This window comes from Gymnoscopelus microlampas (assembly GCF_963454915.1).
Source record: "Gymnoscopelus microlampas genome assembly, chromosome: 1".
NCBI lineage: Eukaryota > Metazoa > Chordata > Actinopteri > Myctophiformes > Myctophidae > Gymnoscopelus > Gymnoscopelus microlampas.
In genome coordinates, this window is record NC_139962.1 from 51,362,818 (window position 1) to 51,380,449 (window position 17,632).

General features: G+C 41.6%; 1 protein-coding gene across 1 annotated transcript in view; it reads left to right on the top strand.

Moving 5' to 3' along the window:
* The first annotated feature begins 1,658 nt into the window (after positions 1–1,658).
* Positions 1,659–17,632, top strand: part of slc12a4 (solute carrier family 12 member 4) — a 39,841-nt gene continuing 23,867 nt past the window's right edge. The window contains exon 1 of the mRNA XM_084072437.1: positions 1,659–1,932. Coding sequence (XP_083928563.1) covers positions 1,794–1,932 — 139 coding nt within the window. The 5' untranslated portion in view covers positions 1,659–1,793. The remainder of the gene's footprint in view (positions 1,933–17,632) is intronic.

Below are 17,632 nucleotides of genomic sequence, written 5' to 3' on the forward strand. Positions count from 1 at the left end.
GGAGGTTTCTGCCCGACAGCAAGCCTCTCCAGTCAAACCGGCCAGCTGATGATCTCAGACGGCTCAAAATAGGGCCTCTTTAATCACAGGCTAGAGTCCCTTTGATGTGTGACTTTTAGGGTCTGTGAGTTACTGTTCTTCAGGAAAAGTAAACTTTAGGTTACACGAGGCCACTGTCCGACTTTTCCATAATGGTTTTAACAGCTGCAGTTGCATGTTCTTTATATAGAGAAATGAACTGTTCCTTTTATGCATAAAACTAGGTTACAGCTGGCTGGGGTCAGATGATACAACATTTAAAATGTATAATGGATTTACCCGTTGCAGTGTGGCGAGGCATGTTGTTATAATATTAGTTTAATTAGGTCAGGGCGGTAGTTTAGCAGCTGGAAAAAAAACTGGTTACTGTGTATATTGTGGAAAATGTGCCAAAGACAAGCATGGACCCGACACACATTCGTTCCAGCTAAAGTCTATTAATGATTCTTTGGATTAGATCCTTGCAGGGGTTATGTCAGGTAGACCTCAAATACAGGGCTACAATAATAAACAAGACGGGGTCGAGGAACGGCATGGCTTCCATGTGGATCTCTGCCACCATGTGGTCATCAGTCATGTAGGACATCACTACTGTGATGTCATTCATCGATGACATCACTATTATGTCGTCAGTACTATGACGTCATTCATCTCATTTTTTGGGCAAAGTTTCAGCCCTATTACAGACTCCACTGACTTCCAGTATAACATTATTTCAAAAAGTATGAAAAAATGTCCAGTTGTTTGTGAGATTCTACCTGGAACACAGGCACACAGACAGTCAGACCCTCTTCTAGATGGCTCCCCGCTACCATAAAAATCATTGTAAATATTACCACCTTGACCAGATCTATCCAGTAGCAGAGGCAAACGTAGCAGTTTTTGCTGCAACCGGAGATTGTTTATTATATGAATACACCATAGTGATCACGCTGAGGGTTTCAATGCTGAGTTCCCCTGAGGTCAACTGAAATTACATGAAACTGTGCTGCTCTTTGAAGGGGTGGTGGGCTGGCCTATATACTGTTTCCACTCATTTTTCACCATCTCTCTCTCTCTCTTCTGTCTATTTATGTCTGTCTGTCTGACTGTCTGTCTGTCTGTGTCTCTCTCTCTTTCCATCCTGTCTCTCTGTTAGTCTCTGTCTCTCTCAACCCCTTGATTATTTTCCAAACTGCCACGTTGCTGCAGTGTGCGTGCACGTGTGTGTGTGTGTGTGTGTGTGTGTGTGTGTGTGTGTGTGTGTGTTTTGTGAAAGGAGCGCGTTGATGCACAGAGAGCTGTCTGTCTGAACCTTGAACAGACAGGGTTCAGTGTATGAGCTGTCATTAGTCAACATGGCACCATGAAGACACACACAAACACAACACAAACACAAAAGATAAGCGGGGCTTCCCCATCTACTGTACACCCACACCATGTCTGCTGCGTCCACATGACTCAGGGAAGATGACACCAGCAGCTCTAGGGTTAGGGTGGGTGGGTGCGGGTGTCTTCGTGCCCCCTCAACCACACACCCTTTTATTCACACAACAACAAACCCAGGAGGGGCCGGGCCTGGTGGTATAGGGGCGGGTCGTATGGTAATATTCTCCAGAGGAAGTGAGCGCAGTGTGGTGGAATGTTAGATGCCATTAGTGGGGAACTGGAGGCTGAGGGAGGGAGGCTTGGCTAACGGTTAGCCCCGCTACGCATGAGCCCTGGACGGGGACTACTGAGGGGAAGGCTCAGCCTGAGACGGATGAAAAGTAAACATGCCTCACTTCACAGTGGTGCCGGTGGAGGACCGCGCTCAGACCAACTATGACAGCCTGGAGGGGATTAACTGGGTGGATTACAGAGACACTGGACAGGGGGGCTTCCCGGGACACCAAGACACTGTCAGCTCTGATGGTGAGTTTCACAACTTTTTGGCTTGTTTGTTAAGTTTTATACTCTCATCTCTGACGCAGTAACACAACAACAACTCCACTTAATAAGAAGTGTTTGTAAGTTGCTGAGACGTTAGAGACCCACGCACGACAGCGCAGGAGTTTGAACCCTCAGGCGAGGCAAAGCGTGGGAATGTTTTACATTGTCCTGAGATCTCCCCTGAACAGCTGGCTTTACCGTTACCATGGCAATTCTCCAGGGCCCGCAAGCACTTTTTTCCCCACCCACAGCAGCCAGCCAGCCAGCCGGGTCGTATTTTTGACAGCTCACTCACGGGGAATGTTTCAGGAGCAACACTTTTATTGTTGTTTTATCCAGACAATCGTTTAGATAAAACTCCAGGAACAAACACATTTTTGGTTGTGCCCGTCTCATGCCACAGATGTCTGTGGTGGTGACAAAGAGACAACAATGTTCCATGCCATGCAGGGGGGGCCGGGTGATGGGGGGCCGGGGAGAGGGGGGGAGGGGGGGGGGGGGGGGGGGGGGGCGGGTTGGGCGTTGGACCAACCCTGTTGTAACAAGAAAAGGCCTCAAGTGTTCTTTCACACAAAAGATGGAGCAGCCTTTGTGCCAGCAGAGGATTTCCTTTCAAGACATGGTGGCTGAGCGGGCTGTCCCACCTCTTCTTTGTGCCTCGGCTTGTCTCTCTCTCTCTCTCTCTCTCTCTCTCTCTCTCTCTCTCTCTCTCTCTCTCTCCCCCTCTCTCTCTCTCTCTCTCTCTCTCTCTCTCTCTCTCTCTCTCTCTCTCTCTCTCTCTCTCTCTCTCTCTCTCTCTATTGCTGATATAGATTACATAATTATGTGGCAGGGTTTGATACAATGTGCATGACCATTTTTCAGTTTTACTTTTTATGAATTTGAAGATTATGAAACTGCAGAAAATATACTGAAAATATACTAAAAGCCTGTCAAAGATCTGCGTTATCTCACAGCTCTTACAGCATGCAGATACTAGTTTAAGGAAGTATTGTTTTATTTAATTTATCCATAACCAGATTTACTGTACATACAGTATACCAGTCTCATATTCGCTGTTTATAGTCTGTGCATGCGTATATCCATTCATATATCCATTGGTGATAAATGTATACTGTATTCATGCATATATTCACTGGTGATAGATTTATCATCTTATATCTTAAATTATCTCTCTGTTTCTTGCCTCCACCACTGTATCTACAATTTACAATTTAGGCATTTAGCAGACACTCTTTATCCAGAGCGACTTACCATGCAAGGTAAACGCATACATCAAATGCAGAGAGACAGTGTAGTGCCTCAGTAAACTAGGATCACAGCAGGTAAACCAAGAACCTAGCATCAGTCTACACAATATACTATCAAAAAATGCATCTGTACATTGAAACTATAGGATACCAGGAAAACAATGAACTTCTCCTGACAGAAGGAAGGGAGGACAGAGAAGGAAGGTGGAGATTGAATGAGAAGCTGGTTGCCGCTGGGCAGGATTATATGAGAGAGGGTGGCTCCAATTTGTGTGGGCTGAGGCGGGAACTGAACTGGAGGGATTGTGTTCGTTAGAGAGTAACCTTTAATACAATACACTCCCATGGGAGTGGCCGTTCCAGCACCGTTCCAACAGGGTGGCAGGGACACGTGCACAGACCCTGGCTGGCCATCTATGTAGGACTGTCTATCCACAGCGTTGTAGCAGGCTAGTTTTGTGATGGATTTTCTACAGCCTTGAAGAACCTCCCTGGAAATTACCACGTGTGTGTGTGTGTGTGTGTGTGTGTGTGTGTGTGTGCCTATCATGCCTATGTCTATAATGCATTATAAACATGCATATATGGCATTATAATTTGCTTATAACACTGCATAGTTTTATGCATTCGTAAATACTCAAAATGCTTGAATATTGCTTCGTAACATTAATTTATAACACATTATAAGCCCTACCAAGCCATGTGGCGCAGAGGGCAGGAGCCTATCTCTTGTTTCTGTAGCGTGAGTTGGCTTGATGTACAAGTACACCCCCTGGACATGACACTAGTATGTCGCTGGTACTTACACCCCAATCCAACCCTTGATGCTGAGTGCCAAGCAGGGAGGCATTGGCTCCCATTTGTATAGTCTTTCTTTGCTATGACCCGTCCTCCCAATCTCAGCGCGGACACTCTTCCCACAAGCTGAGCTGGTCAAGGGTCTATATTCTATAAGGTCAAGTATAAATGCATTATAATCTGCTTTCAATTGTATAATTGCAGTTCTGATCTGAGCTTGTACATTTACTATTTTTTGAACATTTTTGAAAAGCCTTGAATATATATATATATATATATTTTTTAAACACAAATGTTCTCTTCTGGGGGCCCCTGGCACAAAACGCCAAATATATACCAAATTGGTGGATCTTGGCACGAAAAGGTTTGAGAACTGCTGTAGGAAGTGTTGAAGTGCAGTGTAGAGGAGATGAGCATGCTTCAGTGGGCTCAACAACACTAAGCATTCCAGCCTCGGAGGAGGCCGGAATCTCGGGACACGGCGACCTAGTTGTCTCCTAGGATTTGTGGAATGCATGGAAGGCATCGTTTTAATGCGGGGAGGAATGCTTAACCACTTAAACCCCAGCATCCTTATTGTGGGGATATTTTCAGCGAAAGTTTTCCCCACAATAACAGAAAACAGAAAATACACTCGTATAGAGCCCTGAGGGACTCCGGTCAACCATATGGGGTTTAAGTGGTTAAGTATAACAAACCACCTAGTAATTCAATACAGTTCACAATGCATACAGTATCAGGATTGTGAAGGTGTTTCAACAGTGGTATCTAAATGTAGTGTAATGTAGTTTAGTCAAATAGAGCTGGTTTAGATTAGTTGTTTTGTTGGCAGTAATGCAGACAAACACCATATGTCCTTAATTGACCTGGAAGGTTTCTTAAGTCTGTTGTCTCTCTCTTTTTGTCTCTCGTTCTCTCTCCACTCCCCCCTCACTTTTCTTCTACCTCCTCTCTCTCTCTCTCTCTCTCTCTCTCTCTCTCCCTCACTCTCTCTCCACTCCCCCCTCACTATTGCCATAGTTCACCCCCCCCCCACCTCAATTCATTCTTAACTGGGCAGATCTGTCACATCCCATTCCTCTAACTCTTCATCTCTCGCTTTCCATTCTTTTGCGCTGAACGAGCAGGAGCAGAGAACAACAGTAGAGCTTCCACTGGCGAGTGAGAGGATGATTGATGAGGAAATACAGCACACACTCATACAGTTATACAGTTTTTGCTAGTATTCATGTACTAAAATTAGGTATCTGCTAAATAGGCATTTAAATGCTCTTATCCAGAGCGACTTACAGTAAGCAAGGTAAACACATACATCAAATGCAGAGAGACAGTGTAGTGCCTCAGTACTTTTACTGGAAGTTTTCATTTGGACATAGTAGTAGTAAGGTGGACATTTATATGTTGGCTATTAAAACATAGCAGATCTACAAGCTCGCAGCACGTCACTTTGTGCCGCAAGCTTGTACATCTGCTATTTTTTATAGCAGATTGTTTGGAAGATTTTCAATTCTTTTTGAATTTTCTAAACACTAATTTTGTCTTCTGTGGGTCCCTGGCACAAAAAAAGAATTAAGATCGGGGTCCGCAACCAAATACATATCAATTTGGGGGTCCTTCCTTGGCACGAAAAAGTTTGAGAACTATTGGCCTAAACATCTCAGTACCCTTTAAAACTTGTTGGAGTAACTGTATAGGGTGGTGACACATGGAGGGAAAGGGTGGGGATGCAGACTCCACTCAAAGGAGAGAGTGTGTAATGGATGAGTTCATAGTGTGGGTGGTGGGACTGGGTGTACTTTCTATGGCTGAGCCACAGCATTACGTCCAATGGAGTGTTTCCCTAAACAATGGGGTGGGACCCATTTTTAATGGGTCACAAGTTTAATGGGCCCTACGTTTTCTTTCTCATTATTGGTTATTCATTCATTATTTCAAAAGGTCAAAAAAGATATTTCAAATGACTTTCAGAAATTGTTAAAATAATATTTTTTGTCCCCATAACTATTCTATATACACAACCTGTCGCATTGTGAGCTTGTAGATCGGCCATATTCAATATTAAATAGGGCCTAAAGGACGACTTCAACCTATAAAATAAAAGATAAAATGGTACCATTTCTTTCAACTCGGTCTGTGTCTCATAGGAGGGCTGTGGACACTTCAGAAACCTGCCTACCAGTGACATCATCATTAGGCTGTTTTTCTGATGTCATTTTTATATTTCTTTTATTGTATTATCGCAAGAAAAATAGCTTCCATTATTGCATAACTTTCCAGGAATAGATTGATAATGTCACTGGTAGGCGGATTTCTGAACTGTCCACAGCCCTCCTCTGAAACACAGAGTAAGTAGACAAAAATGGTCCCAATAATGAGCATTAGTGAGGCTCAATTATATGAAGATATGTTGAAAATGGGTGAAGTCATCCTTTAAGTGGTTAATTCTTCATTCAGGTTTGGGTCCCGAGGAGAACCAGAGGAGAAATGTATCTTTTGGATCTGGAGCTAAAATAATTTGAACCAGGGGTGTAATGGGTGAGTTCATAGTGGGGGTGGATGGGTGATGGGTGAGTTCATAGTGTGGGTGGGTGGGTGGGTCTGGATGGACTCTATGACTGAGCCACAGCATTACGTCTAATGGAAGCAGAAGGGTATGGATGGACTGTCACAGTGCTGAGTCTGTTCAGCCTGTGAGCCCGGCTCTGTTCTGCACAGGGCAGCACTGGACTGAACACTGCGGCCATTGTGGACTAGAGTTGCACTCAGCCTAGTTTTAGGGGAAAAAAGCTTTCAGGGTACCTCAGTGCCTAAACAGGGGAAACCTTGTTTTTTGTATTAGCAGTACACACAACAACACACCATAAAATACAATTCACCACCCACATTACTTCTAAATCCGTTTACAGACAGACGGCATGTCATCCTTGGAGACGTGTGGGATTGTGTTACGCAAGCTGTTGAATTGTAAAAATCTAATTTCCTCATTTGTAGAAGGCAAAGGTAACGGAGACAACATTACAGTGCTTTTTTTACCTTTCAAACTAATCAGGATCAGGAGTTTACCACTTTTAACCTGGCATTGGATAGCCTACGCCCTACAGGAACAGTGGGCATCTGTGGGCACCTCGAAGTTAAAGGGGAAATTTCTTTCCTAAATGTAAAGAAATTAAGAATTTGGAAAATGGTCACTGTAAGTACTGTAAAGTACAGTTAACGGGATTTGGACATGCACAGTGCATAATTATCAGACATAAATTTACCCTTCAACTTCTTGTTTATGCCCCAAATGACTGACTAGTGGCTAGCCACAGCTTTTGTATACTTTTCATGTATACTTAACATTACTTCAGACCATTTTCCAAATTATTATTATTTTTTTTACATTTTCTGCCCACTGTTACGGTTACCCTCTTATTTTGGGTATGTCCATTATACTGTAGGCAAATATTTTCAGAAATGGTCAAAAATAACGATCTAAAGTTATAGATCAGCTATTTCTTTGCTATACGTCACACAACAAAGTATATAGGGCTTTTAAGGTTACTGATAGAATGCCTCCAGGTGGGATGGGTGTTTCTAGTTTTTGCACCGAAACGTTTGAGTCTTGAGAGAGGAAACTTTAGAAACGTTGCCGTTATCTGCACATTGCTAGACAGAAAGTCACTTGGTATTGTGGAAAAGTACAAACCCTCCATGACACATGTGGGACTTCTGTCTGCCCCCATGGCCCTTAAGTTGGAACCTGTCATTATGTCATCAACACCACCTTGTAATATAACCATTTAAATGGTTATATTACAAGGTCAACATACCCTTGAGCAAGGCACTTATAGATGGCTCCATGCCAGTCAATAGTGGATGTCTGCATCTTTGTGCAACTGTCGTACTGGGCACAGTTTCCCAAACAGCGGGTCGGGACCCATTTTTGGGTGGTGGACCCATTTTTATGGGTTGCACTTGCAAGTAAATATCCCTTTTTTTGTTTCCTAATTTTTAATTATTTTTTTTATTAACATAACATTGTCTTTCTTTTTTTCTCTTATCGTGCAGCATATTTTAAGTTTTTTTATATTAAAATATGTATTTTTTAAGGATTTTAAAGGATAAGCAGAGAATAAGCATTGTGCTACAGCCTGTTTTCGGTCATTGAATTTGAATTTTGTGTGTGAGTTGGTTGGATTTGTTGTAAACAAAGACCGTTTGTTAATAAACCATTCATTCATTAGTTTTTTCAAAAGAAAAAATAGCAAAGAAATTATGTTTAAAAAAAAAAGTAGTGAAAGTAGAAGTAGTGAAAAGAGCAGATCGGCTATTTTCACTAGTTTGGGTGTCCCAGGGAGCTAAAACGTTTGGGAACCACTGATGCAGGGCATTACTGAAAAGAGAATGCAGCCGGCAATGCATGCGTGCTTCACAAACATTCCCAGGTTAAGTAAACAATAGCAGCTATAATCTAACCATAGCCAATGTGTCTGGTCGTCTGGTATGAAAGGCTGCTGGTGTTGTCCTTGTATTGAATGGCAACAGCCAGGGCTCAGAGAAGAGAGAAACCATTATGAAAGGGGTGTAACTGTATATGAACAGCAGGATGCTGCTGCTTGTGTTTTCCTGGCTGATCTTGGGGAGAGCGTGGCATGGCGTCCATTCCTGTCATTCTGTCTGACATGACATGACACTGTGTGTGATAGCGCTCGCCCTCTGGACAGATCAGCACCGTGGCAGGGCACAAATGTGGAACTGCTGACAGAAGTTAAGACAGATTGCACACACACAGACATACCACACACGCACGCACGCACGCGCGCGCGCGCGCGCACACACACACACACACACACACACACACACACACACACACACACACACACACACACACACACACACACACACACACACACACACACACACACACACACACACACACACACACAGACACACAGATACACACACACACACACACACACACACACACACACACACACAGCTGATTGTCAGTGTCCTGGGAACCGGTACATCTCTTTAGTGACAGCTGAGTGGCTAAACTGAACCACATGAGACGAGTGACAGAAAAAGACAGATGAAAAAACACAGCCTGAATTCACAATTCAAAATGTATAAAACACAAGACATGGGCATGTAATTACATAACTTATTATTATTTGATTTTCACAAATTTTCAACAACTTTCAAAAATGTTAAATGCCACAAATTTTCAACAACTTAAGTGATTAACTTACTTACCATTCTTAACAGAGTACAATAACATGTGTCATAGGTTTGCGCTATCAGTCATAGAAATAGCATGCCCCCCACATGTTCTCTTCCTGGATACCCCATTTTTTAAATTCAGCTTTCCATTGATGTCATTATAGTACTCAGTGCTGGAAAGTAACTACAGTAGTAGTACATTTACTTAAGTACTGTACTTAAGTACAGGTTTGAGGGACTTTTACTTTAGTGGAGTATTTGCAATTTTGTATACGTTTACTCCACTACATCTCAGAGTCAAATATTGTACTTTTTTCTCCAGTACAATTAGAAAACTTTCGTAACTAGTTAATTACTTTGTGGATTTGGATTATGATTACAAAACAATACATTAACCACTTCAGCCCTATTTAAACTTTGTCTATTTGAAAATAGCCGATCTACAAGCTCACAACGTGTCGCATAGCTCGTAGATCTGCTATTTTCAAAATATTTTTACACATTTGAAACCTGTGAAATGGGACATTGACACGATACTAGTAATTATACATTGCAGAATTGATACTTTTATTTAGGTGAAAAGATTGAGTACTTTTACCACCAACTACATTGCTTTTGAAGGATTGTTGTGGCTCACAATCAAGATAACTCTGTCTCAAAGTCAAACTTGTTTTGCATAACTAATATTTAGTCAGTAAAAAGATTCAGCTTCAATGTCAAAGACATTTTGTCAGTAGTTGTATTCCTACAGTACACTTTATGATGAAGTCTTCACATCCATAAAGTGTGGACAACTGACTTTGGTCTGACTTTGGATACCAGCCAGATAGCACTGCATAACACGTAATTATTTAGTACAGACATTTAAATCATGCATTGTGTACTATGTTTTTATATATACTAACTCTCTAGAAATAATAACAGCAAATGCAGACATTGATGTTCATACACAAAAGTCTATGGTGTTTCTGCTTTTTTCTGGGTGTGCTCGCAATATTGTAGTCCCACAGGGCTCCCACAGTATCCTGTTTGTGAGTGATATCATATCCTTACACCAGTAGAGCTCACTGTTGCCAGATTTTGCGAGAGAAATAAGCAACCAGGTCGATGAAAACAATGAAGCCCAAAAGAAGTGACTAAATGCCAAACTTTAAACCTATATACATCGGCTATTTGAAAATAGCCGATCTACAAGCTCACAACCCGTCGCGATGCAACCCATTGTGAGCTTGTCGATCTGCTATTTTCAAAAAAATGATTGGAAAGAAAGTGACAAAATGTGTTTTTTTAAAAACATTTTAGCAACACAAATCTGGTACGGGGGTCCGTGGCACGAGTTGCAGATGGGGGTCCGTGGACAAATGCATATTAATTTGGGGGGGTCCTTGACATGAAAATGTTTGAGAATAACTGGATTAAACAACATTAGGAAACAAGCCCAAATAAGCTACTACACTTTAGAAACAAGCATTGTCTCACTCTCAGCCCAAAAAAAACAAGCAACTTTACAGAAACATAAGCCCAACGTCGCTTATAATAAGCGGACATGGCAACACTGCTACTGAGGAGCTAACTAGCTTATAAAGCTTTTGTTCACAGCTTTGTTACATAGTAACCATGTACAGTACTTCAAAGTAATGGTGTGCACATGCAATATTTGGACAAAAACAGTACTAATGATTTAGTGAATTATAAGAAATATGCAAAAAGAAACATTGTTGTCCATAATTGGCCATCCACCTACCCTGGGAGCACATCGCATACAGTGACAGCAACATGCTCCCTTCAACTCTGGCTCAGATCATTTCACATTTACATTTCAGGCTTTTGGCTTACAACCTTAAGAGAGGAACTTGCAATTAATGAGGGGTAGGGGTTCAGTGCCCTTCTATCTTTTAACCGCTTAGACCCTATATATAATATGTCATTGTATATCAAATACAAGCTCACAACGCAACGCTTTGTGAGCTTGTAGAGCTTTGTGCAGAATGTTCATATATTTTGGCCTCATTATTTGTTCACAAATTATGCCCACAATAGGGATGCTAGGGTTCATGTGGTGAAAGTCCTAGTATTTCAGTGCAGTATCAGGTTCTGCAGGCTGCAGCCAGTGTCTGGCTACCAGGTACAGGCCCTTATAGGATCACTACTTTATTCTCTTTACATACACATCTGACTTTGTTCTGGGACGAATTTAAAATACCGGTAGCTGTGGCTTTAGTTAATGTTTTAATATTTGTAATGTATGGATCACACTCTGATTATTAGCAATTCATTGATAGTTGATTAATTGTTAAGATCTGTTAAATTATGTATTTGTACTTTGTCTGTAGTGTGGACTGAATTGAACCAGGGATCTTACTGTTACTGCACAGTCGCTGCTGTCCCCAAGTGCACCCCTCCTCCTGTTTGCATGCCATTGCATCATCCAGCATAAATGCCTTAAAAAGTTATCCTTAAAAGAAATGTGCATCCACTGTGTCACAAAATGTTTCCCTTGCATCAAGGCCTTCAAAGAGGGGGCTGACTGTCCTTTTGGTATTGTTCAAATTCTTCAGCATTATGCTGACGGTGCTGCAGGGTATTACAATTGGGTTCTGTTGAAAGACACCGGATTCTGCAAAGAAAAGGCAATTAAAGTGGGAACGTTTTTTAAGAAGATGGAGATGAGAAATTGACCTCTTGTAGGAATAGGAACATGCAAGTGTGAGAAAATCGAGGAGAGTAACATTGAGATAAAATATAATAATATAATAAAATATAATATACTGACATAATTGGCACTGCCCAGTCATTCATTCACTTCTTTAAAAACATCATACATTTTTTTAATGGCCTATTGCTGGGCATGGCAAATAAGCACTTTCAGATGAGCATTTAATAAATAATGCTTCCAGAATGATTCCAGCCCCATGCTAAACTCAGGACACAGTATGAAACTAAACTCATTGAAAGCCACTGTTGTAGACATCTCACCAAGAAAGTTTTTTTCATACGTTTCATTTGTGAAGAATACATGTACAACAATGCTGGAAAACTCATCAGGAGGTGCACATACCTACACGACCAGTATATGACCGCAACCAGCTTGTCTATAGGAGTCCTGTGTAGTTCATAACAACATAATCCTTCTCCATTTTGAGTCATTTCCCCTGTATCAGGTGTGCTCCATTTAGCCCTATTTAGTTAATTTGAGTCTTTTCTCCACAGCAGTGCACCTCTCCGCTTCCACCTTTGCCCCCTAAAGGTAGGCAGTCAATGTCACTGTCGTTGTCCTTTCCCTGTCATTAGCAGACATCAAAAGAAAGCAGCAGGCGAGCATTCCACTGGCCACTGTTCCCCATGAGCCATGGCCATTACAGCTAATGATGGCCTATTGCTGCTTTTCACCACAGGAACAGGAACAAGTGAGAGAATATTCTGTACCAATCTGAACAATTTGCTTCAAAGACCTTTTCTCAAGCCTCAGCTCCTGAAGAGCTGCATTTTAATTTCGGAAATTTAACATATTATATTGTATTTATTTCATTTGTATTTTATTCCTTCATTGTTTACACAGTCTGTATACTTTCCCCTACTATTTCAACTTTTCAAACCTTAATGAGTAAGAATATGTGATTATAAGTTACACCACCAGAGCTCAATCGATCCCAGTCTAACTGACACTTCCCATGAAAAAACATCCATCAAATCTATCTTTGTAAATCTGCAAGTAGTCCATCAGTGTTGAAATTGTCCCTTTGTTCAATGGCTTTAGTTACCTGTAATAAGTTAATATGGGTACCTGGTTAGTGCACTCAAGTCAGTAATAGTAAGTGCAGTCTAATTCAAGACAAAAATGTGCGAGTACATGCACTGTGAAAAATGTAGGTGGGGGTGCTCCATAATAATCTAATCTAATCTTGAATCTTTGTTTTCTCCCAAAAAGGCACATCCTCCTAGGATTTTACAAGGGCAATGATTCTATTGTGTTCCTGCATGTCCAGTTCATTGAATGGATATTATATATATTTAAAAAAAACAAAAAACACAAAGTGACTTACCAATAAAAAGTTAATTCCATCAGAGCATCAAAGTCATGTTGACTTAGGAAACACAGACATTGAAAAGTCAGTAGCTGTTCAGAATCTCTAAAGCAACATTGATCCACATTATGTAATCTGTTTTGGATTCAGTCAATAGGGTTTTTGCTATTAGTGGACATAGTGTGAACTTTAATATCTGTAATAAGTGTCATAAGAAGGCATGTCATGTGCTTTTCCTCTGTGGCAAAGATTATCAAATGAACCACTAACACACCTGTGCTGTTGTTAGCAGTGCAGGAAAATCAAGCACAACATACTAGTGTATGTATCATACAGTATACGCATTATACACTACATCCTACATACGGTATTCCTGGCTGAAAGATTCACATAATACTGTTTACTCACCTTTAGCATGGTTGCATGTGCTCCTACCACCGGTGATGAGTTGTAGAATGGACTGAATTTGTACATTGTGCGTGCGTGCGTGCATGCAGTATTCACACAAACACAGCAGCCACCATTGGGCACCACTAGTAGGGCCATTGATGCCAGCAAACCACACGAGGTAGAGCGAGTTAAGCTGCATTATTTCTCTGCTTCTCAATGTTGATTCATAAATGTTCATTAAAGAGGAAGTTTAGTAAAGAGGCTTTCACATCCTAAGGAGCTAATGGAGGGAGATATTGTTTTCCATGCTTAAGCGGCTTTAGAGAGCATGCTGACACACTGGCGTTTGGCAGTGGTGGAAGAAGTACTCACATTATTTACTTAAGTAAAAGTATCAATATCACAATGTAGAAATAGAAAGTAGAAGTCTGTTATTCAAAGTTTACTTGATTAAAAGTACTGAAGTATTGGCATCAAAATGTACCAAAAGTAGAAAGTACTACCATTTCACAAGTTTTCAAATGTATAATGTAATGTATAAAATGAAATAATTTAAAAATAGCAGATTTACAAGCTCCCAAAGCAAGGTGTTGTGAGCTTGTAGATCGGCTATTTTCAAACGGTCGGAGTATATATAGGGCTGAAGTGGTTAATGTACTGTATATTTAGTAATATTAATCAAAATCTAAAAAGAAACTAGTAACTCAAGTTTTCAAATAATTGTAGTGGAGTAAAAGTACCATAACTTAACTCTGAGATGTAGTGGAGTAGAAGTAAAAGTATTGAAAATTGGAAATACTCAAGTAAAGTAAAAAATACCTAAAATTTGTTTTAAGTACAGTACTTGAGTAAATGTTCTCAGTTACTTTCCACCACTGGCGTTTGGCTAATAATGGATGTAAAATTGTGTAAGATGGAATTTTCAACAAGTCGACAAGCTGCTGTTGTGTGCAGAATTGAAATAAGCCATCCATGTAGTGTCTTGTAAAATGTAGACGAGGGAAGGTTCTGACACCTGGTTATAGTGACATTGTAACACTAAAAGGATGTTTCACAAAGTATTTTGTCCAGAAATAGCTGTGCTGCGTAGGTCTTTTCAAGAAGGTTAGCACCTGAGGGTAAAACCAAAATGAGGAAAAGATAATCTACCCTGGCTGATCTTAATTGCATGATTGTATCATTTACCCCGAGGGGACGTCTGACTGTGAGGAAGCTTTCCATCTATCTATCATGAACTTCAAAGACATTTAGTTGAGTTAGACCTTTTTTTTAGTGAAAAATCTAGTAGGCAGACAGATATCCGGTCAATTAATCCAAGCTAATATACAGACATGACAAGACAACGACACCTGTACTGATCTTGTTGTAAACACACAACAAATTATAGTTTTTGAAGCACAGACACAAATTATCCGTCCATCATTGTCTCCGCCAGGCCGAAGGCGTGGCAGTCTGGCAGAGACTATGTTTTGCACCCTGTCCGTGCATCTGTGTGTCCGTCTGTGTGTCCGTCTGTCTGTGAACAGCTAATCTCCGGCACCGTTGGCCCGATTGCAGCGAAATTGTGCACACACACACTTCCCGGGCACCAGAGCAGAACCTCTGCCCCGAATTGTTCAGATCAGCCTGTTATAGCGCCACCGCAGGAGGCCGATTTTTGCAAAACACATTTTTTGATATCACTCCTACAGATTTTGTCCAAACATCACGCAAATGGTTACACAGTATCTCTATAGTCATGTGATGAAGACGGATCTGTCCGATATTTTTTATATTCCATCTTGATTGGTTAAGATTGGCTTCCAAAGATAGCAGGATTGTCAGTTTTGAACAAAATGCCCTAAATCATGAACGCAGCGTGCAATTTCTGTGAAATTTTGCATGCACACTCCCACTAGGCAGAGAAAGAAATTCCACCCTTTTCACATTAGCCTGTTATAGCGCCACCAGCAGGTCGTTTTTTGCAAAACACATTTTTGGAACAAGATGCCTCAATGAAAGGCCTAGGAAGAAATGGCACCCTTTCCACATTGGCCAATTAGTGCCACCAGGAGGCCACAATAACCTACCTGACCTGGCAGAGACCTGTGCTCCGAGCACTTTTTTGTTCCATTTGTACACTCTCTGACTCTGAGAATAACACTGAGGATTTTTCAGTGAAGATCGGAAAACCCAGAGAAAACTAATATTGTATCAAATGGGGGTCCCGTGGCCTAATGCATATAAAACTGGGGGTCCTTGAAATTATAAAGGTTGAGAAACACTGGTTTTACTTTACACTTAGGTTTGTGGAAAACAAAAGCACATGAGCTTGTTCTGCTCCTTGTCGCCTGACGTCACTGAATGCCTGCAGGAATGTTCAACTTCACACATAACCGACCTGGCCTCTAACATTGTTGACTTGTCTTTGATCCAATCTGTGTGAGTTCTGGCTGAGAGGCACCGCTGACCTGTTGGTACACGTTGTGGTGGTAAAGTCCTGTTGCTATTCTCTGCTCACAGCAGGGGTCTGTGTGCCCATTTAATCTTTAATCTCTTTAATTAGATGTGCAGTGTGAGGTCACTCACGCCAGACCTCCGTCACTTCAATAAGGACCTGGCATTGAGGTGGCTTTTATTCAGTTACTGGAATGGGATGACAAACCAGTCAGATTTGTATTTTAAGGCAGATGAACTTTTACACACACACACACACACACACACACACACACACACACACACACACACACACACACACACACACACACACACACACACACACACACACACACACACACACACACACACACACACAGAGAAAGGGGGGGCTCTGCAAGAGGCTAGCCGTCTCTGTCTGTCTGTCTGTCTGTCTGTCTGTCTGTCTGTCTGTCTGTCCGTCTGTCTGTCTAGACCAATCAACACTTGTGACACCAACATTTGTATGACAACAATGAGGTCAAAGCACAGCTGGAGGTTTCAAAACAGAATGATGCCCATCTAACATTGAAGGGCACTAACAGCAAACTGCCACTAGAGGGCAGCATGTGCCTTTGGTTTTGCACTCATCTCTTCCCTGTATGAATGCAGTGACATCACCGTTTATGCTGATGTGTATTTACTGTAACATTGGCAAAGTCACCGCAAGTAGAACCTTGCCTTTATCTTAGCTCCATCACTTCACGTTCACATGAAAGATTTGTACTAGCCTGTCTTGGATCACTAAACCTCTTAGGACATTTTTTTTAAAATGCTAATGTGAGTCAATGGAGTATGAAGCCATTACTCTTAAAATAGCTGCGAGTCATTTAAAACGGTTCCATTTCTTATTTGTATTCCAACTGTGTAACTGCAGGTCCAGTATGGAAGTACTGTATAGGGAATGAATGATTGAATAGGCCTTAATGTTTAATGCCACTGATTTACTGTGATACACATACATCCTTTACAATCCCTCGATAGCAAGTAACTTTTAGTTACTTTATGTATCCAGCCCTAACCCATTTCCATCAAACAGATACCCCCATGAATCTACATTGTGTGTGTGTGTGTGTGTGTGTGTGTGTGTGTGTGTGTGTGTGTGTGTGTGCGCGCGTGCGCGCACATACAGTACACTTGTTTGGATGTGTTTGTCGGTGTGCACATGCATGTGTTTCCATTGTATCCATAATGCAATTCATGCACACACTGAGCTCCACAGTGCACGGTGCTGATGTGAGTGTGTGCCCATATTTGCTCTGCTCACCATGTATAGACAGTAGACACACATGCACTCTGATGTATACACAGTGAAATCGTCGCTCTGGTCCATCTGGGTCCATTTTAACGCTCTCAGAGTTAAATTAACTCTGGTCATTTTACTGTGTACTGTGTGCCAGTCTCCCTGGGTGATGACTGGCTGCTCTGGATGGTCATTGACTATTGCCCAGAGCCAGAGCACACTGTTATTGCCCAGTGCCCCCACACACCCACCCACACACACACACACACACAGTACAGCTATGATCACACACAACAGCAGCACCAATGGCAGTGAGA